The sequence below is a fragment of the Mustelus asterias genome, unplaced genomic scaffold (assembly GCF_964213995.1).
Source record: "Mustelus asterias unplaced genomic scaffold, sMusAst1.hap1.1 HAP1_SCAFFOLD_2910, whole genome shotgun sequence".
NCBI classification, from domain to species: domain Eukaryota; kingdom Metazoa; phylum Chordata; class Chondrichthyes; order Carcharhiniformes; family Triakidae; genus Mustelus; species Mustelus asterias.
The window spans coordinates 17,574-44,185 of NW_027592855.1; the positions used below are offsets into that span (position 1 = coordinate 17,574).

A 26,612-nucleotide genomic window follows, 5' to 3' on the forward strand; every position below is an offset into this window, starting at 1 on the left:
TCACCCTCAAACTAACCCCCTTCGTGATTGACCCCTCAACCATGGGGTACGACTGCCTTGTCCAGACCCCTCAGAATCTTATACACCTCAACTATGTCCCCCTCAGCCTTCTCTGCTCTAGAGAAAACAATCCAAGCCTATCCAATCTCTCCTTATAGCTCAAATGCTCCGTCCCAGGCAACATCCTGGTGAACCTCCTCTGTACCCCCTCTAGTGCAGTCACATCCTTCCTACAGTGAGGTGACCAGAACTGCACACAGTGCTCCAGCTGTGGCCTAACCAACGCTCTGTACAACTCCAACATTACCTCCCTGCTCTTATATTCTATACTACGACTGATTAAAGCAAGAGTCCCATACGCCTTCTTAATTATTAACTATCCATTGACTCTGTCTACACTTCGCGCTGCCTCAGAAAAGCAGCCAGCATAATCAAGGACCCCACACACCCCGGACATTCTCTTTTCCACCTTCTTCCATCGGGAAAAAGATACAAAACTCTGAGATCACGTACCAACTGACTCAAGAACAGCTTCTTCCCTGCTGCTTTTGAATGCACCTATCTTATATTAAGTTGATCTTTCTCTGCACCTATGAGTGTAACACTACATTCTGCACTCTCTCCTTTCCTTCTCCCCTTATCATAGAAATCATAGAAACCCTACAGTGCAGAAGGAGGCCATTCAGCCCATCGAGTCTGCACCGACCACAATCCCACCCAGGCCCTACCCCCACATATTTACCCGCTAATCCCTCTAACCTACGCATCCCAGGACTCTAAGGGGCAATTTTTAACCTGGCCAATCAACCTAACCCGCACATCTTTGGACTGTGGGAGGAAACCGGAGCACCCGGAGGAAACCCACGCAGACATGAGGAGAATGTGCAAACTCCACACAGACAGTGACCCGAGCCGGGAACCGAACCCGGGACCCTGGAGCTGTGAAGCAGCAGTGTTAACCACTGTGCTACCGTGCCGAACAGTATGCTTTGTCTGTACAGCGTGCAAGAAACAATACTTTTCATTGTATATCAATACATGTGACAATAATAAATCAAATCAAATCAAATTAAACATGATTCATCTGCTCTGCTGCCTTCAGGGATCTATGAATAAGTACCCCATTCTAATATCACTTTGATGTAAAGGGGAAGGCCTCACACTTCCCCACTTTGAACTACTGAGGAGGTAATGTCCAGTAAGTGTCATGGATTTGCCTAATAATAGCAAGAATAAGAATTTAACAAGGAATGATTGACCGAGCAACCTGCCGAGCGACAACAGTAGCCAGCATTTCAAAGGGAATGGTGAGATTTAACCTTTCCCAGTAACGACATTAGCAGGCATCCTGACAGAATCAGGTGTAAATAGTCCCATCATCAGGAAACAGCTTACCTAGAAGACTGAGAGCTCAGTGGAGGTATGTAGATGATAATTTTGAGAGCCATTGAATGGGAGAGATGCAGACGGTCCAAATGCACAGAGAGGGGAATCAAAGAGGAACCGGGATATGATTGCCAGCACCTGCAGAAGCAGGCAGGCATTGTAGCATCTAACAGCTGACAGGACAGTTTAACATTTCAAAGCCGGGAGTTCATTTTAACATCTAAGAAGCCTTAGGGCCAAGTGGTGCAGATACATTCGAAAAAGCAGTTTAAATATCTTCACTGGACACAGAAAACACATTTCCCAGACTCAATCACTCGCCCTGTATTGTGTGGTAACCATACGCTGGATGTGACTTATAGATTTATTTAATTTAGATGTTGATTCAGAACAGGAGACTTTCCTGTTAAGGAGTTCAGGGATCGCAGGTATATTTTGGAACAAGGGGTAATTTCTATATAAACTGTGTTGTGCTTAGTAATTTGTATATTTAATTGTCTTAGAATATTATAGTTCCTATTCATGTGTATTTGTCTTTTCTCTAATTTAATAAATAGTCTTTCGCAATTGCTACACGATGACTGGGCTGGTTATTCTCACCGGGGGTTTCTCGTGACTCCTCACACCATTCCAAACACAAAATTATTCACCACCATGAAGTGGTGTTTCAAGCTGAGATGTCCTCGCAGAGAACATCCACGTGGTTTGTGAAACAAGTCTCTCCCTTGGTCTGATAGGTCAGAAACAATAGAGAAAGAATGGAGGCAACATCCATTGCCAAATCTGAAAAAGCAATTCTAAACTCCTGAAAGCTCAGCAAATAGGATCAGGAATAGACCCTATTGCGCCTGCTCCGACATTCCATACCATCATGGCTGATCCGGGCTTCAGCTCCAGACCACTCCCCATATTCTTTGATTCCCTGAGAGAGCAAACCTATCCTAGCCTTAAATGTATTCAATTTCTCTGGCTTAGAGAATTCCAAAGTTCACAGCCCTTTGAGGGAAGGAATTTCTCCTCATCTCAGTCTTAAATGTTCTCCGCTGCTCCTGATCCTGCCCATTTGTTCAAGGTAAAGGTAAAAGGTAAAGTCGCCATAGTCCCAGATGACTATAGGCCGATCTTCCAAACCAGCTGTCCAGCTCACTAAGATAACCAACCCCCACTTGTTCTAAGTTCGAGAGGCCAAACTACTAATATCTCCAGAATCTTGTACATTACAATAAGGTCACCTGCCAAATGGGCCAAATGCACTCAGCGTCCCATCCCAGGGACGAATTTAGTGAACCTTCAGTGTACTGCCTCCAGTACAAGTATATCCTTTCTTAAATATGGACGCAGTATCCCAGGTGTGTTCTCACTAAAGCCCTGGACAATTATAATAAGACTTCTTTATTCCTGGACTGCAATCTTCTTAAAATAAAGGCCAACATCCCCTTCACCTTCCTAATCGCTTGTTGCACCGGCAGGTTAATTTCTTTACTTCAGATCTCCAGCATCTGTAGTGTTTTGCTTTGAAGCTAATTTTCTGTGTTTCTCTCCCTAATCTCTCTCAACATCACCATTTACAAGTTTCACGCCTTTTGTAAAAACACTCTGCTTTTCAATTCTTAGAACCAAAGCGATCAGGGGGGAGTGGGGGAGGGGGTGGGGGGGAGTATAGAATTCTTATATGAGGCCCTTCCATTTAGTTTTACTATAATAAGTAGATTAGGTTCATGTAATTATAAAGTGCTTTATATATATAGTGAGAATTCACAATGTACCTGGAACAAAATATGCAAAGATGCTATAAACTGTAAAACCACAATTTAACCAAGTTTTGGAAGATTTAAACTAGTTTGGCAGGGGGGTGGGAACCAAAGCAAAGGTGTGTTAACTGAAAGGGAAGCAGAGAGTAGGGCCAGTAAGACTCAGGGAAAGAGCAGCCAGGGTGTAGCTGCGAATCAAAGAGGGTCTGGTGGACTGAAGTGCATTTGTTTCAATGCGAGAAGTGTAGCAGGTAAGGCAGATGAACTTAGAGCTTGGATTAGTACTGGGAACTGTGATGTTTTTGCTGTTACAGAGACTTGGTTAAGGGAAGGACAGGATTGGCAACTTAACATTCCAGGATACAGATGTTTCAGGTGGGATAGAGGGGGGATGTAAAAGGGGTGGGGGAGTTGCACTACTGGTTAAGGAGAATATCACAGCTGGACTGCAGGAGGACATCTCGGAGCACTCATACAGCGAGGCAATATGGGTAGAGCTCAGGAATAGGAAGGGTGTAGTCACAATGTTGGCGGTTTACTATAGGCCGCCCAACAGCCAGCGGGAGATAGAGGAACAGCTATGTAGGCAGACTTTGGCATGGTGTAAAAGTAACAGGGTTGTTGTGGTGGGAGATTTTAACTTCCCCTATATTGACTGGGACTCACTTAGTACTAGGGGCGTGGATGGGGCAAAGTTTGTAAGGAGTATCCAGGAGGGCTTCTTGAAACAGTATGTAGATAGTCCAACTAGGGAAGGGACTGTACTGGAAATGGTATTGGGGAATGAGCCCGGCCAGGTGGTCGACTTTTCAGTAGGGGAGCAGCTCTGGAACAGTGACCACAATTCAGTAAGCTTTAAGGTACTGATGGATAAGGAAAAGTTGTAGTCCTCAAGTTAAGGTGCTAAACTGGGGGAAGGCTAATTACAACAACATTAGTCAGGAACTGAAGAATGTAGATTGGGGACAGATGTTTGAGGGCAAATCAACATCTGGCATGTGGGAGGCTTTCAAGTGTAAGTTGATAGGGATTCAGGACCGGCACGTTCCTGTAAGGGTGAAGGATAAGTATGGCAAGTTTTGGGAACCTTGGATAACAAGAGATATTGTGAGCCTGGTCAAAGAGAATAAGGAAGCATTTGTCAAAGCCAGGAGGCTGGGAACACACGAAGCAAGTGTGGAATACAAGGAAAGTAGAAAGAAACTTAAGCAAGGAGTAAGGAGGGCTAAAAGGGGTCATGAAAAATCATTGGCCAGCAGGAGTAAGGAAAATCCCAAGGCTTCTTATACATATATAAAGGGCAAGAGGGTAGCCAGGGAGAGGGTTGGCCCACTCAAGGACAGGGGAGGGAATCTATGCGTGGAGCCAGAGGAAATGGGCGAGGTATTAAATGAGTACTTTGCGTCAGTATTCACCAAAGAGAAGGACTTGGTGGATGATGAATCTGGGAAAGGATGTGTAGACAGTTTCTGTCATGTTGAGCTCAAAAAGGAGGAGGTATTGGGGTTCTTGAGAAACATCAAGGTAAACAAGTCCCCAGGGTCTGACGGGATACACCCCAAAATACTGAGAGAGGCAAGGGAGGAAATTGCTGGGGCCTTGAGAGAAATCTTTGTTTCCTCACTGGCTACAGGGGAGGTACACACAGTAAGAGTTTTAAAAACACCAGGTTAAAGTCCAACAGGTTTATTTGGTAGCAAATACCATTAGCTTTCGGAGCGCTGCCCCTTCGTCAGATGGAGTGGATATCTCTACAGCCAACCAGACCTGGTTGGCTGTAGAGATTCGCATTCTAATCAGTATTCTGTAACTTGATTTTGTGTCTCTGTGCCCTGTTTGAGAGCAGATATCCACTCCATCTGACGAAGGAGCAGCGCTCCAAAAGCTAATGGCATTTGCTACCAAATAAACCTGTTGGACTTTAACCTGGTGTTGTTAAAACTCTTACTGTGTTTACCCCCAGTCCAACGCCGGCATCTCCACATCATGACTACCATCACAGGGGAGGTTCCAGAGGATTGGAGAATAGCCAATGTTGTTCCTTTGTTTAAGAAGGGTAGCAAGAATAATCCAGGTAATTACAGGCCAGAGAGCCTTACGTCAGTGGTAAGGAAATTATTGGAGAGGATTTTTCGAGCCAGGATTTACTCCCACTTGGAAATAAGTGGACGTATTAGCAAGAGGCAACATGGTTTTGTGAAAGGGAGGTCATGTCTCACTAACTTGATCGAGTTTTTCAAGGAAGTGATGAAGATGATTGATGAGTGTAGGACAGTGGATGTTGTCTACATGCACTTCAGTAAGGCCTTTGACAAGGTCCCTCATGGGAGACTGGTGCAGAAGGTGAAGTTGCATGGGATCAGAGGTGAGCTGGCAAGGTGGATACAGAACTGGCTCAGTCATAGAAGACAGAGGGTAGCAGTGGAAGGGTGCGTTTCTGAATGGAGGGCTGTGACAAGTGGCGTTCCTCAGGGATCAGTGCTGGGACCTTTGCTGTTCATAATATATATAAATCATTTGGAAGAAAATGTAACTGGTTTGATTAGTAAGTTTGCGGATGACACAAAGGTTGGTGGATTTGCGGATAGCGATGAGGACCATCAGATGATACAGCAGGATATAGATCGGTTGGAGGCTTGAGCAGAGAAATGGCAGATAGAGTTTAATCCAGGCAAATGTGAGGTAATGCATTTTGGAAGGTCTAATAAAGATAGGAAATATACAGTAAATAGCAGAACCCTGATGAGTATGGATAGGCAGAGGGATCTGGGTGTACAGGTACACAGGTCACTGAAAGTGGCAACGCAGGTGGAGAAGGCATACGGCATGCTTGCCTTCATCGGCCAGGGCATTGAATTTAAAAATTTGCAAGTCATGTTACAGCTTTATAGAACCTTAGTTAGGCTGCACTTGGAATATAGTGTTCAATTCTGGTCGCCACACTACCAGAAGGATGTGGAGGCTTTGGAAAGGGTACAGAAAAGATTTACCAGGATGTTGCCTGGCACGGAGGGCATTAGCTATGAGGAGAGGTTGGAGAAACTTGGTTTGTTCTCACTGGAGCGACGGAGGTTGGGGGAGACCTGATAGAAGTCTACAAGATTATGAGAGGCATGGACAGAGTGGATAGTCAGAAGCTTTTTCCCAGGGTAGAAGAGTCAATTACTAGGGGGCATAGGTTTCAGGTGCGAGGGACAAGTTTTAAATGAGGTGTACGGGGCAAGTATTTTTACACAGAGGGTGGTGGGTGCCTGGAACTTGCTGCCAGGAGAGGTAGTGGAAGCAGATATGATAATGAGTTTTAAGGGGCGTCTTGACAAATACATGAATAGGATGGGAATAGAGAGATATGGTCCCCGGAAGGGTAGGGGGTTTTAGTTCAGTCGGGCAGCATGGTCGGTGCAGGCTTGGAGGGCCGAAGGGCCTGTTCCTGTGCTGTAATTTTCTTTATTCTTTGTTCTATTGTGAAATTAAACTGTATCCTTAATGTGTTTGTGAACTTTGGCCAAACAACGATCTGTTTGCTCAGCGTGATGAGAAACACAGTGGTAGACAGGCCAAATTCTTTTAATACATTGGAGTATTGAAAGGCAATTTCTCTTATCGCTTAGGACAGGCAAAAGCAAGTTTAATCATAGGCCTGGAATGTATGGGAGTGAATTTGCTCCTGGGTAGCGAGGCTGAAGCAATCTCTCAAGCTGATAAAACAGGCCCCGATTCGAGCGAGGGAGTGACTCCTTTCGCCAATTAAAAATCACAGATGTTAGCTGCGGCCTTGGACACCTGGGTTCACATGGGTTAGGTTTCCTAGATAACGGGGGAGGAACCTGCAGGGCAATGAGCGAATGGTCTCCTGTCCCTGTTGACAGGTGGAATGTTATTGGCAAAGATAATAATGTGTAATATTGTAATTGGACCCTCCAGCAAGTATGACAGGTTGGGCAGGGATATTGAAATGTTCAGAACAGTATAACAATTTTACGATTGTGATGTTATCTCAGAGAGAACAGTCAACCCTTGAGTGCTCTTTCTCCTGATGCATATATTAGCAAATAAATTCCTTTTCATTCTTTATCGACATGCTGACTTTCGTAGCCTCTGTATTGGTTGAGTGAAACCGACTGAGTACAAGAAACCCCAGCGGGACACCTCAGAAAATTCCTCTTACCCCACGTGAGTAGCCTCACAACTCCCCACATTACACTCCACCTATCACCCTATTACCCACTCACTTAAACTGTCTATACATTTGTATCCTCCTCACAGTTTGCAGTCCCACCTAGAAAGCTATCATCAGCAAACCGAGATTTAAAAAAGGAAAAATCTATTTGCCAAGAGATAAGGAACCAATTAGATTGCTTGGTGTGGTCTATAGGATCAACAGAATCACCGGCCAAAATTTTCCGGTTTTTCTTAGTCTTGGGACCTGTTCCCAGGGGACTGAAGATTTGCAAATGTTACAGCCTGTTCAAAAACCCAGTAAGTACAAGCCAGTCAGTTTAACTTGAGTAGTGGGGAAAACTCCAGAAACAATCGTTTGGGACAAAATTAATATTCAGATGGACAAGTGTGGGTTAATTGCAGCAAGCCAAATGTGGATTTTGTAAGGGAAAATCATTCTTAATTGCTGGAGATTTTTGAGGAGGTAACAGAGAGGGTTGATGAAGGTAATGCTGTTGATGTGGTGTACACAGACTTCCAGAAGGCATTCAATGCAGTGCCACACAACAGACTTGTGAGTGAAGTTATAGCCCATGAAATAAAAGGGACAGTAGCAATGTGGGTACGCAATTGACTGAGTGAGAGGAAACAGAGAGCAATGGTTAATGGATGGTTTTTCAAACCTGAGTAAGGTGCAGTTCTTCAGAGGTCAGTGTTGAGATTCTTCCTCTTCCTGATATATATTAATAATCTAGACCTTGTGTACAGGGAACAGTTTCCAGAAGATACAAAACTTGGAAGCACTATGAATGATGAGGAGGACAGAGCTTCAAAAGGGTATAGATGGGTTAGTGGGATGGATAGAAAAGGGGCAGATAAAGTTTGATGCAGAGAAATGTGAAGCTGGCTTTGTTTATGTTTATGTTTAATTTCTTCTTTAAGACTGAAGTACATCATATTTCAAACTTAACGTGGAATTCAACTGTATTATGATCACTATTTCTCAGTGGATCTTTTACAATGACGTTACTAATTAACGCAGCCTCATTGCGCAATACTGGACCTAAGAGAGTTTTATCCTTACTTAGTTCCATAACTTATTGCTCCAGGAAACGGTCAGTAAAGCATCCTACAAACTCATCTTCTAGACCACCCTTGTCAATTTAATTTGTCCAGTCTATATGATGATTGAACTCCCCCACAACCATTACATTACATTTGGTACAAGCTCCAATAATTTCTTTTATAATGCTCTGTCTAACTTTTTAACTACTGCTAGGGAGCCAAAGTCTACTCCCCTAGCCGCGTCTGGTCCTTGCTATTCCTAATCTCCATTCATATGGATTCTACTTCCTGATGTTCTGAGCCAAGATCCTTTCTCACTAATGTTCTTCTATCACAATTTATTATCAAGGCCACCTTTCCTCCTTTTCCATTCTACTTCTCCTTTTGAAATGTCGCATACCCTGCAATATTTACATCCCAACCCTGGTCACCTTGTAACCATGTCTCTGTAATGGTGATTAGATCGAAACCATTTATCTCTGTCTGTTTCACCGGTTTATCTACTTTATTGTGGCTGCTCCGTGCATTTAGATAAAGTGACTACAATGTTATTCTCTTACTACTATTTCCTGTACTCTGACACACTATTATCAAACCCCTTGTCCCTTCCTGCCCCTCTCAATTTGTCTTTATCCACATCAATGTACTTTCCTATTGCCTCAACTTTTATCTTTGGATTTCTGAAACTCCTTTCACCCGAACCCTCCTCTCTCTCTGTTAGTTTGAAGACATTTTCCAGACTCTGACCAGATTTGCTGCTGCTGTCTTATGTTTGAACACTCTGTCCCTTCCCTTCACACTCTGATTACTATTACACATATTGCTATCCTGCACTTTGCACCATCTCTTTAACTTCCCAATTTTCCCCTCATGTGAACCCACCCCTGACTATTTATTTTAAAGCCCTCCTCACCAACCTTAGCTGTAGGACTGGGCAGAGCACGAGTTCCAGTGCAGTTCATGTCAAAAGAACAAAGAAAAGTGCGGCACAGGAACAGGCCCTTCGGCCCTCCAAGCCTGTGCTGATCATGATGTTCTAACTAAACTAAAAAAAAACTTCTGCCCTTACTCGGTCCGTATCCCTCTATTCCCTCCCTATTCATGCACCCATCCAGATGTCTCTTAAATGTTGCTAATGTGCCTGCTTCCACCACCTCCTCTGGCAGCGCGTTCCAGGCACCCACCACTCTCTGCGTGAAAAACTTCCCCCCGCACATCTCCCTTAAACTTCCTCCCACTCACCTTGAACCTGTGCCCCCTTGTAATTAACACTTCCACCCTGGGAAAAAGCCTCTGACTATCCACCCTGTCTGTGCCCCTCATAATTTTGTAAACCTCTATCAGGTCTCCCTTCAGCCTCCGTCTTTCCAGTGAAAATAATCCAGTTTATTCAACCGCTCTTTATAGTCACCACCTACGAGACCAGACAATATCTTAGTGAACCTTCTTTGCACTCTCTCCAAAGCTTCCACGTCCTTCTAGTAGTGTGGTGACCGGAACTGCACGCAATGCACCAAATGCAGCCTAACCAAGGTTTTATATAGCTGCAACATGATTTCCCAACTCTTGTACTCAATGCCCCGGCTGATGAAGGTAAGCACGCCATATGTCTTCTTAATCACCTTGGCCACCCATGTTGCCACTTTTGGGGAACTGTGGACCTGCACGCCCAGATCCCTCTGTCTGCCCAAATCATTCCAGAGGTCCAGCCTCCACTTTCCCCAGTACTGGCGCCATTGAGCCATAAATTGCAAACCATTTCTCCTGCACCAAGCCTGAGTCACGCAGTCAACTCTTTGATCTTATTTACTCTGTACAAGTTTGCTGGTGACTCAGACATTAATCCAGAGATTGTCAGCTTTGTGTGTCCGCTTTTTAATTTAGCTCTTGGGTTCTCCAAACCTCTTTCCTAGTCCTAGCTATGTTGTTGGTATCCACATGCACCACAGTAATTGGACCTTTCCCCACACTCCAGGTTCTGATCCAGTCCGGAGGTGTTGTTCTTAACCCTGGTACTGGGAGGACAACATAACCTGCTGGACTCACATCCTTCACGGCAATGCAAGCTGGCTGGGTGTGGATTACCGGTAGTTTGAAGAAAACTTTCTGACAAGCCATCACACTTTTTTTTATTCATTCATGGCATAGTCGTTAGCAAGGCCGGCATCCAACATTTATTGTCCATCCCTAATTGCTCTCGAGAAGGTGGTGGTGAGCTCCCTTCTTGAACTTCTATGGTGTTTGAGGTGTAGGTACACCCACAGCGCTGTCAGGGAGGAAGTTCCAGGATTTTGACCCAGTGGCAGTGACAGAACGGCCGATATATTTCCAAGTCAGGATGGTGAGTGACTTGGAGGGGAACCTCCAGGTGGTGGTGTTCCCAGGTATCTGCTGCTCTTGTCCTTCTAGGTGGTGGAGGTTGTGGGTTTGGAAGATGCTGCAGGAGCCTTGGTGAGTTCCTACAGTGCATCTTGTAGATAGTACACACGGCTGCCACTGTGTTAGGGAGTGAACATTTAAGGTGGTGGATGGATCTGCAATCATCCAGGTAAGTGGAAGATATTCCATTGCATTCCTGACTTGTGCCTTGTAGGGTGGCAGAGCAGCCCAGTGGTTAGCACTGCTGCCTCACAGTGCCAGGGACCCGGGTTCGATTCCCAGCTTGGGTCACTGTCTGTGCAGAGTTTGCACATTCTCCCCGTGTCTGCATGGGTTTCCTCCAGGTGCTCCAGTTTGTTCCCACAGTCTGAAAGACGTGCTGGTTAGGGTGCATTGGCCATGCTAAATTCTCCCTCAGTGTTACCCGAACAGGCACCGGGAGTGTGGCAACTAGGGATTTTCACAGTAACTTCATTGCAGGGTTAATGTCAGCCTACTTGTGGCACTAATAAATAAATTTAAAACTTAGATAGTGGACAAGCTTTTGGTGAGTTGTCTCCACAGAATTTCTAGCCTCTGACGTGTTGTGGGAGGCCTGGGGGTGGACAGTGGGTGATTGGAATGACAGGGAGAGGCCGGAGGCAGGAAGGAGGTAATGGGGTGGGAGGCACCCAACATTAGAAAGGGGCTTCTGATGGGGGCACATCACCACATTCGGGATTTGAAGCCCATAGGCCAGAACTCCTCCCGCCAAGGAACAAAGAGAACATAGAACAGAACAGCACAGGACCAGGCCCTTCAGCCCTCCAAACCTGCACCGATCATGATTCCTGCCTAAACTAAAACCGTATGCACTTACAGAGTCCGTATCCTTCCATTCCCATCCTATTCATGTATTTGTCTAGTTGCCCCTTAAATGCCGCTATCGTACCTGCTCCCACCACCTCCCCGGGCAGCGCGTTCCAGACATTCACCACCCTCTGTGTAAAACACTTACCTCGCACATCTCCTCTAAACTTTTCCCCACGCACCTTAAACCTATTTCCCCTAGTACTTGACTTTTCTACCCTAGGAAAGAGCATCTGACTCTCCACTCTGTCCATGCCACTCATAATCTTGTAAACCTCTATCAGGTCACCCCTCAACCTCCGTTGTTCCAGTGAGAACAAACCGAGTTTATCCAACCTCTCCTCATAGCTAATGCCCTCCAGACCAGTAACATCCTGGTAAACCTCTTCTGTATCCTCTCTAAAGCATCCACATCCTTCTGATAGTGTGGCGACCAGAATTGTACACAATATTGTAAATGAAGCCTAACTAAGATTCTGTACAGCTGCAGCATGATCTGTTAATTTTTATACTCAATCCTCTGAAAAATTGAGGGCTAGGCAGGAAATGACCCTTTAATTGGCCACTTGCGGACCTCAATTGGGACCTTGGGGTCTGAGGCCTTGCCTGTCCCAGTGCAAACTTGCTGAGAGGTTGGATCAGGTGGGAATCCAACCGGAAATCCATTGGTGCTATTTCACATCTGTAAACCAATGGTGGAGAGCGTAATATATACTGAAAAATCATCACATCGGACTCAAAACTGTCACTCTGATTCTCTCTCTCTGATGCTAATAGAGTTGCTGAGTTTTTCCAGCAGTTTCTGTTTCGAGTTCAGATCCCCAGCTTTAACGACAAGGATATATGTAACAAATCAATCAGTCACTGGGATTGCCTTGGAAAGGAAGCAGGGGTTTTAATCATTCGGTGTGTCAGGGTGTCACAGCTAGCCAATGTTCCTGAGCACAAAGAGTGGCCCCGCCCCTTTCTCTGGGCCTTATAAACATGGCGGCTTCTTCGACAGGGACATGGCCAAAAGTCAAAACTGTTCAGTGCCAGATTAGCTGATGTCAGCCGGGGGAGGGGCGGTCCAGCAATTGCACTGACCTCTGCACTCACAGCCTGCAAAGGCCTCTCACTGTCTGACTCCTGATCACTATCCAATGGGCTGGATCCTTCAGTATTCAGCCAACATTTGGGTAAGGAAGCTGTGAGGATGGATGGGGGGGTGGGTGAAGAGTTCGGATCTGGTGCCACTCGGTCTCTCTCTTCTATTCCTGCTGGGTCTGCCATTCTGGGTAAAGGGTGCAGAGGGGTGGGAGCCAAAGCCTGAGGCCTCCCTTCCTATTTCCCTCTCAGCCCAGTTACTGTCACTCACCCATGATCTGTCCATGGGAGTGGTGGGGATGGAGGGGGAGGCCTAGTCTCTTGTCTCGACTAGTTTGGTTCCGGAAGATTCACTCAGCTCCTGACCTCATTACAGCCTTGGTTCAAACATGGACAAAAGAGCTGATCTCCAGAGGTGAGGCTAGAGTGACAGCCCTTGACATCAAGGCAGCATTTGACCGAATGCGGCATCAAGGAGCCCTAGCAAAACTGGAATCAATGGGAATCAGGGAGAAATCTCTCCGCTGGTTGGAGTCATACCCGGCACAAAGGAAGATGGTTGTGGTGGTTGGAGGGCAACCATTTCAGCTCCAGAACATTACTGCAGGAGTCCCTCAAGGTAGGGTCCTAGGTCCAACCATCTTCAGCCACTAAGGTCAGAAGTGGAGATGTTCGATGCTGACTGCACAATGTTCAGTATCATTTGCGGCAACTCAGACACTTGAATCATACAACCCCTACAGTGCTGAAAGAGGCCATTTGGCCCATCCAGTCTGCACTGACATCAATCCCACCCAGGCCCTATCCCTGGAACATCACATATTTACCCTGCCATTCCCTCTGACTTACGCATCCCAGAACACTAAGGGGCAATTTAGCATGGCCAATGCACCTAACACGCACATCTTTGGACTGTGTGAGGAAACTGGAGCACTCGGAGGAAACCCATGCAGACACGGGGAGAACGTGCAAACTCCACACAGAAAGTCACCCAAGCCAGGAATCAAACTTGGGTCCCTGACGCTGTGAGAACATAAGAACATAAGAACTAGGAGCAGGAGTAGGCCATCTAGCCCCTCGAGCCTGCCCAGCCATTCAATAAGATCATGGCTGATCTGAAGTGAATCAGTTCCACTTACCCGCCTGCTCCCCATAACCCCTAATTCCCTTACCGATCAGAAATCCATCTATCTGTGACTTAAACGTATTCAACGAGGTAGCCTCCACCACTTCAGTGGGCAGAGAATTCCAGAGATTCACCACCCTCTGAGAGAAGAAGTTCCTCCTCAACTCTGTCCTAAACTGACCCCCCTTTATTTTGAGGCTGTGCCCTCTAGTTCTGGTTTCCTTTCTAAGTGGAAAGAATCTCTCCACTTCTACCCTATCCAACCCCTTCATTATCTTATATGCCTCTATAAGATCACCCCTCAGCCTTCTAAACTCCAACGAGTACAAACCTAATCTGCTCAATCTCTCCTCATAATCTACACCCCTCATCTCCGGTATCAACCTAGTGAACCTTCTCTGCACTCCCTCCAAGGCCAATATATCCTTTCGCAAGTAAGGGGACCAAAACTGCACACAGTATTCCAGCTGCGGCCTCACCAATGCCCTGTACAGATGCAGCAAGACTTCTCTGCTTTTATATTCTATCCCCCCTCGCGATAAATGCCAACATCCCATTTGCCTTCTTGATCACCTGTTGTGAGGCAGCAGTGCTAATCACTGTTGCAGTCCATGTCCAAATGCAGCAAGACCTGGACAATATCCAGACTTGGGCTGACAAGTGGCAGTAACATTTGCGCCACACAAGTGCCAGGCGATGACCATCTCCAACAGGAGAGAATCTAATGATCAACCCTTGACATTCAATGGTGTTACCATCACTGAATCCCCTACTATCAACATCCTGAGGTTACCACTGACCAGAAACTTAACTGGACTAACCATCTAAATACTGTGATTACCAGAGCAGGTCAGAGGCTTGGAGTCCTCCTGTGAGTAACTCAACTCCTGACTCCCCAAAGCCTGTCCACCATCTCCAAGGCACAAGTCAGGAGTGTGATGGAATATTTGCCATTTGCCTGGATAGGTGCAGCTCCAACAACACTCAAGAAGCTCAAAGTCCTTCCAGGAGGAAGCAGCCCCTTTGATTGGTTCCCCATTCACAAACAATCATTCCCTCTGATGTACAGTGGCAGCAGTGTGTACCATCCTCAAGATGCACTGCAGGAACTCACCAAGGTTCTTTAGACAGCACCTTCTAAACCCATGACAACTACCATCCAGAAGGACAAGGGCAGAAGATACCAGGGAATACCATCACCTGAAAGTTTCCCTCCAAACAACTCACCACCCTGACTTGGAAATACATTGGCTGTTCCTTCTCTGTCGCTCGGTCAAAATCCTGGAACTCCCTCCCTAACAGCACTGGGGGTGTACCTCCACCTCAGGGACTGCCGCAATTCAAGAAGGCAGCTCACCACCACCTTCTCAAGGGCAATTAGGGATGGGCAATAAATGTTGGCCTCGCCAGCGACACCCACATCCGGTAAAATGAATTGAAAACAAGAATTGTTCCAATGGGCCTACATCCCCACAGGTTTTTTATGCCGAGGCCACTGGATTACAGCCTCAACTTTGACGGGCTGTCTCCCGGCAGTGGGAATCTTCACACAACCTCACCTTGTGTGACCAATGCACCCAATCCAGGGAGATGGCTCAGGCCTGAGGCTGGAACAGCGGGTGGGATAAAGTCCCTCCCACCTCCAGAAGAAAAATCCAAAGAGTGACTCAGGGTGGACAGGTGGATTCTGCACAACAGACCCTGTGCTCCTTTCACCGTTGAACAGCCTGTCCACACTCATAGCTAGCTGTGAAGAATGATCCATTGGTAGAGGTATTGGAGAGTTGTCAGAAGGTTCATCGAAACTAAGCTGAGGCATTCCTCTACGTTTGTGTCTAATTATAGACCAGAGGCAGTAAGCGTGGCTACGCTGCAAAATGACACATCAAAGGAACCACAATCACTCACACTCAATGATCACAGCACCAGCTTAGATTATGCATACTTGCACCTGTCTTAAATCACAAATAATTCTACTTCCTCAATCACAAATTTTAGGGCAGAGTTATAACTGACACAGACTTCTGACCCTTTCCACGTGTTTTGAGTTAATCTTCAACTTGAGATCTGTTTGGGACCAGAACGTGTGAATGTCCCTTCACATCGATAGTGGTTCAAGGACACAAAGCAATCAAATCAACAACAGTTCCAGGGCTGCTTCCTCTTTCTCTCTGTCTCTCTGTCTGTCTGTCTGTCTCTGTCTCTGTCTCTCTCTCTTTCTGTCTGTCTCTTTCTCTCTCTCTATCTGTCTCTATCTGTGTCTCTCTCTCTCTGTGTGTCTCTCTCTCTGTGTGTCTCTCTCTCTGTGTGTCTCTCTCTCTGTGTGTCTCTCTGTGTGTCTCTCTGTGTGTGTGTGTGTGTGTGTCTCTCTCTCTCTGTGTCTCTCTCTCTGTGTGTCTCTCTCTCTGTGTGTCTCTCTCTCTGTGTGTCTCTCTGTGTGTGTGTGTGTGTCTCTCTCTCTGTGTCTCTCTCTCTCTGTGTGTCTCTCTCTCTGTGTGTCTCTCTCTCTGTGTGTCTCTGTGTCTCTCTCTGCATCTCTCTCTCTACGTCTCTCTCTCTCTCTCTCTGTGTGTCTCTCTCTCTGTGTGTCTCTCTCTGTGTGTCTCTCTCCGTGTCTGTCTCTCTCCGTGTCTGTCTCTCTCCGTGTCTCTCGCTCTCTGTCTCTGCCCTTCTCACAAAAAAGAAAGTAGGTTTCAAAAGAAAAAGAGAAAGAAAGACTGGTATTGGCATTGTATCTTACACAACATTCAGGATTTGTCAAAACGAGTACACAGACAATAAGATCTGGGGGTGGGGGGAGGGTTGACATCAGTTGGACCAAAAGATCCCGCAGGCAGGAATGGCTCAAAATTTCAGCCCCCTGCATTTAACAGCCTTGCCCTTCTCCAATATAACGCAAAGGGAATTTCCATCTACCTGAGGGGGTAGACATGGGTTCATGTCTCATCCGGAAAACAACACATCCAACACTGCAGCACCCCCTCAGAACTGCACTGTGATTCCAAGCCTACTTTTGTTCCCCTTAGTTGAAGGGTCAGTCACGAGGGGACATAAGTTCAAGGTGAGGGGCAGGAGGTTTAGGGGGGGATGTGAGGAAAAACCTTTTACCCAGAGGGTGATGACGGTCTGGAATGTGCTGCCTGGGAGGGTAGGAGAGGCGGGTTGCCTCACATCCTTCAAGAAGTACCTGGAATGAACAATTGGCACATCAAACATTCAGGGCTATGGGCCAAGTACTGGCAGATGGGATTAGGTGGGAGGAGAGGTGTTTCTCATGTGTCAGTGCAGACTCGGTGGGCCGAAGGGCCTCTTTGCACTGTATGATTCTATGATTTGTGATCCAGTCTCTGGAGTGGAAATATCGCACCTTGATGTATCCAGACGATGCAGTTTTGCATAGTTCAAGAAGCGTCCAAGACAGACTCGATTCCTATCAGTGGAATCTCCTGCACAAGTCTGGAGGGCATTATTCTGGCCTGCTCCTGCCATTGGTCAAGTCCAGGTCATGAGCCAATCAGCAGCAGAATCCTTGGCTGATTCCAAAACAATTCTCACACATTAAACACTAACCCAAACTGTGTTGAAATCCATTCTTCCCAAGAAAAACATCACTTCCGCACCTTTACAATCTTGACATTTCAGCATTAGTCTTACCCAATATTAGCCTTTGTCCAGATTCTAAGCATTAACCTCCCTTACCCTCAGTAACAGTTTAGAACAGACATTTCCTTCTCTACAAGCTGGGCTGTTACTTCCTCTTTTAGAAAGTTCCAGTTCTTTTCATTTCTCATATCCCTTTATTCTAGGTTCAGCAGCAAGCCCCTGTAACCACAGGCACATACGCACAGTGCCATTAGCCAGCAACATCGAAATACAACTTTATTCCTTAACTTTTCTTGTGAATTTTGAGCGTAATTTAAGTGCGGAAGGCATTGGGACACATTTCATTCAGGGTATCCAGATGTTCGCTGCTCCCAGGACACCACATAGATACAGGGTAAAGCTCCCTCTACACTGTCCCCATCAAACACTCCCAGGACAGGAACAGCACGGGGTCAGATACAGGGTAAAGCTCCCTCTACACTGTCCCCATCAAACACTCCCAGGACAGGTGCAGCATGGGGTTAGATGCAGAGTAAAGCTCCCTCTACACTGTCCCCATCAAACATTCCCAGGACAGGTGCAGCATGGGGTTAGATCCAGAATAAAGCTCCCTCTACACTGTCCCCATCAAACATTCCCAGGACAGGTGCAGCATGGGGTTAGATCCAGAATAAAGCTCCCTCTACACTGTCCCCATCAAACACTCCCAGGACAGGAACAGCACGGGGTCAGATACAGGGTAAAGCTCCCTCTACACTGTCCCCATCAAACACTCCCAGGACAGGTGCAGCATGGGGTTAGATGCAGAGTAAAGCTCCCTCTACACTGTCCCCATCAAACACTCCCAGGACAGGTACAGCACAGGGTTAGATCCAGAATAAAGCTCCCTCTACACTGTCCCCATCAAACATTCCCAGGACAGGTGCAGCATGGGGTTAGATCCAGAATAAAGCTCCCTCTACACTGTCCCCATCAAACACTCCCAGGACAGGTGCAGCATGGGGTTAGATGCAGAGTAAAGCTCCCTCTACACTGTCCCCATCAAACACTCCCAGGACAGATGCAGCATGGGGTTAGATGCAGAGTAAAGCTCCCTCTACACTGTCCCCATCAAACACTCCCAGGACAGGTACAGCACAGGGTTAGATCCAGAATAAAGCTCCCTCTACACTGTCCCCATCAAACATTCCCAGGACAGGTGCAGCATGGGGTTAGATCCAGAATAAAGCTCCCTCTACACTGTCCCCATCAAACATCCCCAGGACAGGTACAGCATGGGGTTAGATGCAGAGTAAAGACCCCTCGACACTGTCACAATATTGTGCCTCACACTGACTGTATTTCATCAGTGTTATATTTTTTTCCCAAGTCCCACACCAGTTATTTAATCTCATTGATCAAATTAACAATTATGGCAAATTGGGACAAGCTGAGTTTTTCACTGAGAATTGGAAGGATACTGATCAAATGATTCAATCGCCCGACCTTCAACCTTTGATCCTCTTGACTTGAAACAAAACCAAGCTGAACACCATTGGTAAACATCAGCTAGAAGTTTAACAACACCAGGTTAAAGTCCAACAGGTTTATTTGGTAGCAAAAGCCACGCAAGCTTTCGGAGCTCCAAGCCCCTTCTTCAGGTGAGTGGGAATTCTGTTCACAAACAGGGCATATAAAGACACAAACTCAATTTACATGAATAATGGTTGGAATGCGAATACTAACAGCTAATCAAGTTTTTAAGATACAAACAATGTGAGTGGAGAGAGCATCAAGACAGGCTAAAACATGTGTATTGTCTCCAGACAAGACAGCCAGTGAAACTCTGCAGGTCCAGGCGAGCTGTGGGGATTACAAATAGTGTGACATGAACCCAATATCCCGGTTGAGGATATTGGGTTCAATACACATCTTTTTAGCCTGTCTTGATGCTCTCTCCACTCACATTGTTTGTATCTTAAAGACTTGATTAGCTGTAAGTATTCGCATTCCAACCATTATTCATGTAAATTGAGTCTGTGTCTTTATATGCCCTGTTTGTGAACAGAATTCTCACTCACCTGAAGAAGGGGCTTGCAGCTCCGAAAGCTTGTGTGGCTTTTGCTACCAAATAAACCTGGTGTTGTTAAACTTCTTACTCTGTTTACCCCAGTCCAACGCCGGCATCTCCACATCATTACAAACATCAGCTAGCCAATGCTGATGGGTCAAACTACAGATACCTGGCCATTATTATATTCCAATATAATTTTACAGGCATCAAACTATAGATACTACCAGCCATGGTCACCCTTCTGTCCAATAATATGCTCCATCCACCACTCCATTCCGCTTTTATAGAATGCTTTAATATCATTGCTAATCTAATTTGATGTAGAGAGAATATTCTCATTCAGTGAACCTTTCGATCCCAGAATGATAGAAAAGACAAAATGCGAGTCTATCAAAGAGCCACTGTTTCCATTTGTTTGCTTTTCTCATGGAGCCCTTTTCCCTTTATTTCCCCTTTAATTATTTATCCAGTTCCCTTTTGAAAGCTACTGACTCCGTTCAGTGCAGAAGGAGGCCATTCGGCCCATCGAGCCTACACCGACAACAATCCCACCCAGGCCCTACCCCCGTAACCCCACATTTTTACTCTGCTAATCCCCCTGACACTATGGGACAATTTAGCATGGCCAATCCCCCTAACCTGCACATCTTTGGACACAAAGGAGCAATTTAGCATGGCCAATCCGCCTAACCCGTGGAGTGTGGAAGAAAACCGGAGAACCCGAAGGAAACTCACACAGACACAGAGGGAATGTGCAGACTCCGCACAGTCACCCGAGGCTGGAATTGAACCCGGGTCATTGACGCTGTGAGGCAACAATGCTGACCTCTGTGCTGCCCTATCTAGTTCTGCCAATCTTACAGGCAATGCATTTGTTAATGTAAGAACCCACTACATAAATAAAGATTCCTCATCCCCATCTTTGCTTCTTTTATCAATTCCCTTAAACCTGTTCCACTGGTTACTGACCCTTCTACCACATGAAACTGATTCTCATATTTAATCCAGCAAACTATTCATGATTTTGAATGCCTTGATTAAATCTCCGTTAATTTCAACCTCTGCTTTTCTCGACATGAACCCACATTCTGCAGTAACTCTCCACCGTGTCCTCTCCCGCTGGGATTGACTTGATTCTTTGAACTGGGTGTAACCATGTTACAGGTGCTAGTTAGATGTTAAGGTACTTGCCTGGCACATGAATTCCATAGGGTTGATGGTATTCTTCAGGAGATTTTCAATTTCTTCCATGTCAGTGTAGTAAATTAAAGTTGCTGAACACACTTTCAAATCGCCCGAGTATATAGCGAGTGCGGTCAAACCAGAAGGCATGTCTGTCCCAACAACAAGGCACAAGGTGTTACACATTCCACAATGGAAAGTACCATCACACCCTCCCTAATATCCTCATTCGGAAACTTCCTCATTTCATATTTTCAGATTCCAGTATTTGTTCTCGAAATGTTGGATCAGATCACACACAATTCCTCCCCTTGTACTTGAAAATCACCAGTAACAAAGCAACTTACATTTATTGATAAGATTTATATATTGAACCATGTGGAGTGGGTTATAAAGGAGTTGGAACTGAGCACAAAATGGGAGGGCAGTTAGGGGAGGAGTATCCGGGGGGCACAGGGAGGAGGTTCTGAGGAGCTGGAGTTGCACCTGCTGGCCGTTTCTCTGACATCCACGAGTTGTGAGCACAGGGATCACTAATCTCCCACCCAAAACTTCTGATGGGAGCTAAATATAAAGCCCATTATGGTGTTGACTGAACAAAGACCAGGCCAGATAATGAATGATGGGCACGAAACTGAGCAGCAATGATGTGTGTAAGGATCTCGGCAAGGCTGACGATGTGCTGGTGATTTTGGACAGAGGCAATGGGTTTTGAAGTCAGTGGCGGGAGGATAGCTGGGTCATGACAACAAAGATCATACCTCAGGGAACCTGGTGTCTGACATCCTCCAACACAAACTGGAGGAGCAACTTCTCACCTTCCGATTAGGCACGTTACAGTCCTCCGTACTCAACATTAAACAAAGAACAGTACAGCACAGGAACAGGCCCTTCAGCCCACCAATCCTGCACCGATCACATTGTCCTATCTAGACCAACTGCCTGTGTCCCTCTGTTCCCCGCCTGTTCATGTGTCTATCCAGATAAGTCTTAAATGTCGCTAACTTATTTGCCTCAACCACTTCACTTGGCAACCTCAGTGTAAAAAACTTCCCCGCACATCTCCATTGAACCTTTCCCCCCTAACCTTGACCTTGCGCTCCCTTGTCATTTCTGCCCTGGGAAAAAGCTTCCAACCCTATCTATATCCCTCATAGGTTTATAAACTTCTATCAGGTCGCTCCTCAACCTCCGTCTTTCCAGGGAGAACAATCCCAGTTTATTCAGTCTCTCCTCAACTTTATCATCAACTTTAAACTGTGACCTTTCTCCTCTCCTTTCTTTAATAGCCGATACATTTATCATCTCCATTCAAAAACCCTCCCTTCACCCGCCTCCCTCTCCAGCCCTCCCACACTGGGCCATCTGCCTCTTGTTCTTAAGGTTGCTGCATTTTGTTGCAATCTCTCACAGCTACAGTTCAATATCTAACGCTTTCTCCCTCTCTTTAGTTCTGATATAGAGCCAAATGGACTTGAAAGGTTAACTCTGTTTCCCTCCCCACAGATGCTGCCAGACCTGCTGAGTTTTCCTAGCATTTTCTGATCTGGTGTCAGACTGAGCTGGAGAGTTCTCACTGAGTGCTCAGGTTAAGAGTTGTCTGATAATTTAGTTCCTTCGTATTTCATTAACGTAAATCTCAATTTGAAAAACGACAGGTCAAAGGATTCTGGGCTAATACATGGGGAACATTTTGCAACCGGTTTTGCTGGCTGCTAAATGATAACTTTGTGGGGGTGCGGGGAGAAGGTCAGGCAGTTTGTTTATTGGATTTTAAACCAGTTACTCATTCCTCGTTGGCCTGTTTGACGAGTTGACTTTTCTTGGATGCTTCTCATGCAATTATCACATCTCTGACCACAAGGCAAAGATTAATGATTGGCAGAGGTAAGGGCTGGGATTCTCCAACCTCACCCATGGCTGGGATTCTCCAGTCCCGCTGCAGTGAATGGAGATTTGGCTGAGCGACAAATCCTCCAGTCACACTGGCAATGGGGACCTGTGAGACTGGAGAATTCCAGCCAAGGACTTACATAACCAAAATTAAACCAAATGTCTTTGTTCCAAAGTGAATGACTGTGCAATAATGATAAAATGGAATTTGTTTCAATGTTTATTTACTCGTGTCACAAGCAGGCTTACATTAACACTGCAATGAAGTTACTGCGAAAATCCCCGAGTTGCCACACTCCGGCATCTATTCACGTACACTGAGGGAGAATTTAGCATGGCCAATGGATCTAACCAGCACGTCTTTCGGACTGTGGGAAGAAACCGGAGCACCCAGAGGAAACCCACACTGACACGGAGAGAATGTGCAGACTCCACACAGACAGTCACCCAAGGCAAGAATCGAACCCAGGTCCCGGGCGCTGTGAGACAGCAGTGCTAACCACTGTGCCACCGTGCCGCCCTAACTAGAAATAGAGAATAATAAGTGCAGCCGTAGTCATAGAGTCTTAGAGCACAGAAAGAGACCCTTCAGCCCATCATCTCTGCGCTGGCCATCAAGCACCTATCTATTCCAATTTCATCTTCTAACACTTGCTCCATAGCCCTTTATGTAATGTTAGGATGCCAGAGATTATTGAGATTAACAAGCAAAGGCAAATCAAAGGAACCCAGGATAAACAAATGTCCTGGTTTGGGGGGATTATATCCCAGGATATTGAAGGAGTCTAGCAAGAGGATTTCCAGAACCCTGGATTCTCTTCCCAATTAGTCTTCAGACATCATTGAGTTGACTGGAAACAAATGGATATGGAAAGGGATAAGATTGCTGAATGTGTCAGCTACAGGATTATTAGTCTAAATTTGGGGTTGTTTAGCTCAGTTGGCTGGACGGCTGGTTAGTGATGCAGAGCGACGCCCACAGCAGGTTCAATTCCTGTACCGGCTGAGGTTACTCATGAAGGCCCTGCCTTCTCAACCTTGCCCTCGCTTTGAGTATGATGACACTCAGGTCAAATCACCACCAGTCAGCTCTCTCCCTCAACAGGAAAGCAGCCAATGGTCACCTGGGACGATGGCGACTTTAGCCTACCTTTGAATCTAAATTTCTGCAGCAGATAAACAATGTCAGGGATTCCTGTGTAATAGTGAACTTATAACAGAATGGGTGTGGAAGAGGGGAGCACTGGCGCACAATCCCTTTGAACGCAGTAGATTGTGGAACTCCCTGCATTGTAGATTAACAGGAGCCTTAGGAACAGGCCCGAAATGAGGCCTTATTGCAGAATGGGAAACAGGAAGCCCCAAGGAGGGTTAATGCTCCACAGAAGGATTCAGCTAAAACAAAGGGACTTTATCAGGAAAATGTTGGGAGTGAAATAAAGGGAGTAAAGACCCCTTTCTTTGAGTGGTAACTGAGGGCGGACTCTGACACCTCCCTTCACCTTCCCTCAGAGAGTACCCTGGACAGACAGACTGGAGGGAAATCAGTGAGGCTCCACACCCATCACCAGCTACATGCTGCAGACATGGGAGGAGAGGCCAGTGGCCTACCTGGCAACAGCAACCCACGGGCGCGGGAGGGGGAGAAGTGGGAGGAAACAAGGATTCAGGTGCTGAGAATGGGTGAGGTCTCATTGCTCACATTTCCTGCTTGCCTCAGCCTCCATGACACCCGATTTTGGACAGGATTCTGGGAGAGAATCCAGAACAAAGATCTGCTGCTGCCAAAGATGTAAAACAAGAACCGAAAATGCTGGAAATGAGCAGAAAGTTGGAGAGGTCAGTTAACGCCCTGGGAATGGACTCTTCTGTTTTGACTCAATGACTTCCCTCTGCGCTCACACAGATGAGGCCTGGCCTGCTGAGTGTATCCAGGAATTTGTTTTGTTCCTTCAGTTTCCAAGGCTCTATAATTCCTGCTACAATCTCTTCTGGTGTTTTGCATTCAGTCCCAGCTGACACAGCTCACCAGACATCTTTGTATTCGCGAGAGTGAAATGAGAGTTATTGTCCATCCCTCATTGTCCCAGAGGAGTCACTTACATCGAGTGGGACTGGACTCGCATCTAAGTTGGAACAGGTAAAGGATTGTGGAGCTTCTCTTCCCTGAAGAACATTCATGAACAATGATTGCGTTGTCTTTTTTATCGCAATCCTTCAGCTTTCATGGATTATTTAGAAGATACCATAATAGGATTGTAAACCATCCTCTGCTAGTTTGCTAGGGCAGCGCTGTAAGCACTAGACCCAACCAGAAGAAAGCATTTGATCGGTGTAAACATCTGGGAGATGTAGATTAAGGTGTACACAGCATGAAATGGTGCACAGTAGGGAAATCCAGAAATTTACATATTCCCCCAGAGTCTGATTTCTGTCAAGTGAAACGTACAAAAGTGGCAATTTCCCAATATTTGCTCCTGTCCCCAACTGAAAACTTGCTCGTCTACATTCATACCATCTAGAAATTAAAATTGATGAGTCTTCCGTCACCTCACGGGGCAGCGCAGTGGTTAGCATTGCTGCCTCACAGCACCAAGGCCTAGCTTTCATTCTCCGCTTGGGTCACTGTCTGTGTGGAGTTTGCACGTTCTCCCCGTGTCTGCGTGGGTTTCCTCCGGGTGCTCCGGTTTCCTCCCACAGTCCAAAGATGTGCGGGTTAGGTGGATTGGCCATGCTAAATTGTCCCTTAGTGTCAGGGGAATAGCGAGGGTAAATGCATGGGTTATGGGGATAGGGCCTGGGTGGGATTGTGGTGCAGATTCGATGGGCCAAATGGCCTCCTTCTGCACTGTAGATTCTATGTTCTCTCAACATCTCCTTCTCCCATAGAACCGGCGAAACCAACAGTCAGAAGGAGGTCATTTGGCCCTTCAAGTCTGTACCGACTCTCTGAAAGAGCATCTTATCCAGGCGAACCCTCCAATCCCTGTAACCCTATGCATTTAGCATGGCCAATCCATCTAACCTACACATCTTGGGACACGAAGGGGCAATTTAGCACAGCCAATTCCCCTAATCCACATATTTTTGGACACTAAGGGGCAATTTAGCATGGCCAATCCACCTAAACTGCACATCTTTGGACTGTGGGAGGAAACCGGAGCACCCGGAGGAAACCCAGGCAGACACGGGGAGAAAGAATGTGCAAACTCCACACAGAGAGTGACCCAAGCCGGGAATTGAACCCGGGTCCCTGGCGCTGAGAGGCAGCAGTGCTGACCACAGTGCCAGTTCTATTCCATGAATTACAACTATATTTCTTTTGTTAATTGAGAGAAAGGATGGATTCATGAAAAGGAAGCAATACTGAAGTAACTCGTCAAAGAGTTTACTCCGCAGTTATTGGTACTTGTAATTTGTGACAGTTTTTACAATGTTCCAATCAGGAATCGCACAACAGGAGTTCAGGGAGGATCTGGATAAAGAATTGGCTTAAAAACAAGAGTGTTAGCTCTAAACGCTCAGCACAGTTTCTAGCTCTGTGAGTCGGGGCCTACCTGGTGCTTGTGTGGATAATGTGTACTCATTGATAAATGTTGCTGGAATCCGGACTGCTGTCTTCACACCGAACGCAAACTCAACTTCACTCTTTACCTTGGTGTCCAGTTTAACTTTCAGAATAACAAAAATCTGCTGTGGAACCTGAAATTAAACAGAGTGCCCGGAGTTAGAACATTCAGCACACGGAGAGAACACGGCCAATGTGGTGCCAGAGGGGGATTTACAATGAAACGCATCATACCTCAGCACAGAGCCATGAGGAATGGGGGAGCCCCACACTGGCCCCTGCACTGGGCATCCAATCAGAGCCCGATTGCTCTGCATTGCCTGCTATAGGCTCAACAAGAGCCGAAATCAGACTCTGATTGGTCAGTTTGAAAGAGCGGGAAAACATTGGCTTGAACCGTTTGAAGGGTTAACTCGAGGCGAGCGCGAGGGGCAGAGAGCAGCGAGGGAGAGGCTGCTGAGGAGGCTCGCGACTGCACCCAGGGCAGGCCAGCAACAGCGAGGCACGAGG

General features: G+C 46.3%; 1 protein-coding gene across 1 annotated transcript in view; it reads right to left on the minus strand.

The window, feature by feature from the left end:
* Window positions 1-26,236, minus strand: part of LOC144490132 (phosphoinositide 3-kinase adapter protein 1-like) — a gene marked incomplete at both ends in the record, with an annotated part of 38,458 nt that extends 12,222 nt beyond the window's left edge. The window contains 2 exons of the mRNA XM_078207939.1: window positions 20,651-20,793; window positions 26,092-26,236. Of these exons, the coding sequence (XP_078064065.1) occupies window positions 20,651-20,793; window positions 26,092-26,236 (288 nt within the window). The remainder of the gene's footprint in view (window positions 1-20,650; window positions 20,794-26,091) is intronic.
* Between the last annotated feature and the right edge of the window lie 376 nt (window positions 26,237-26,612).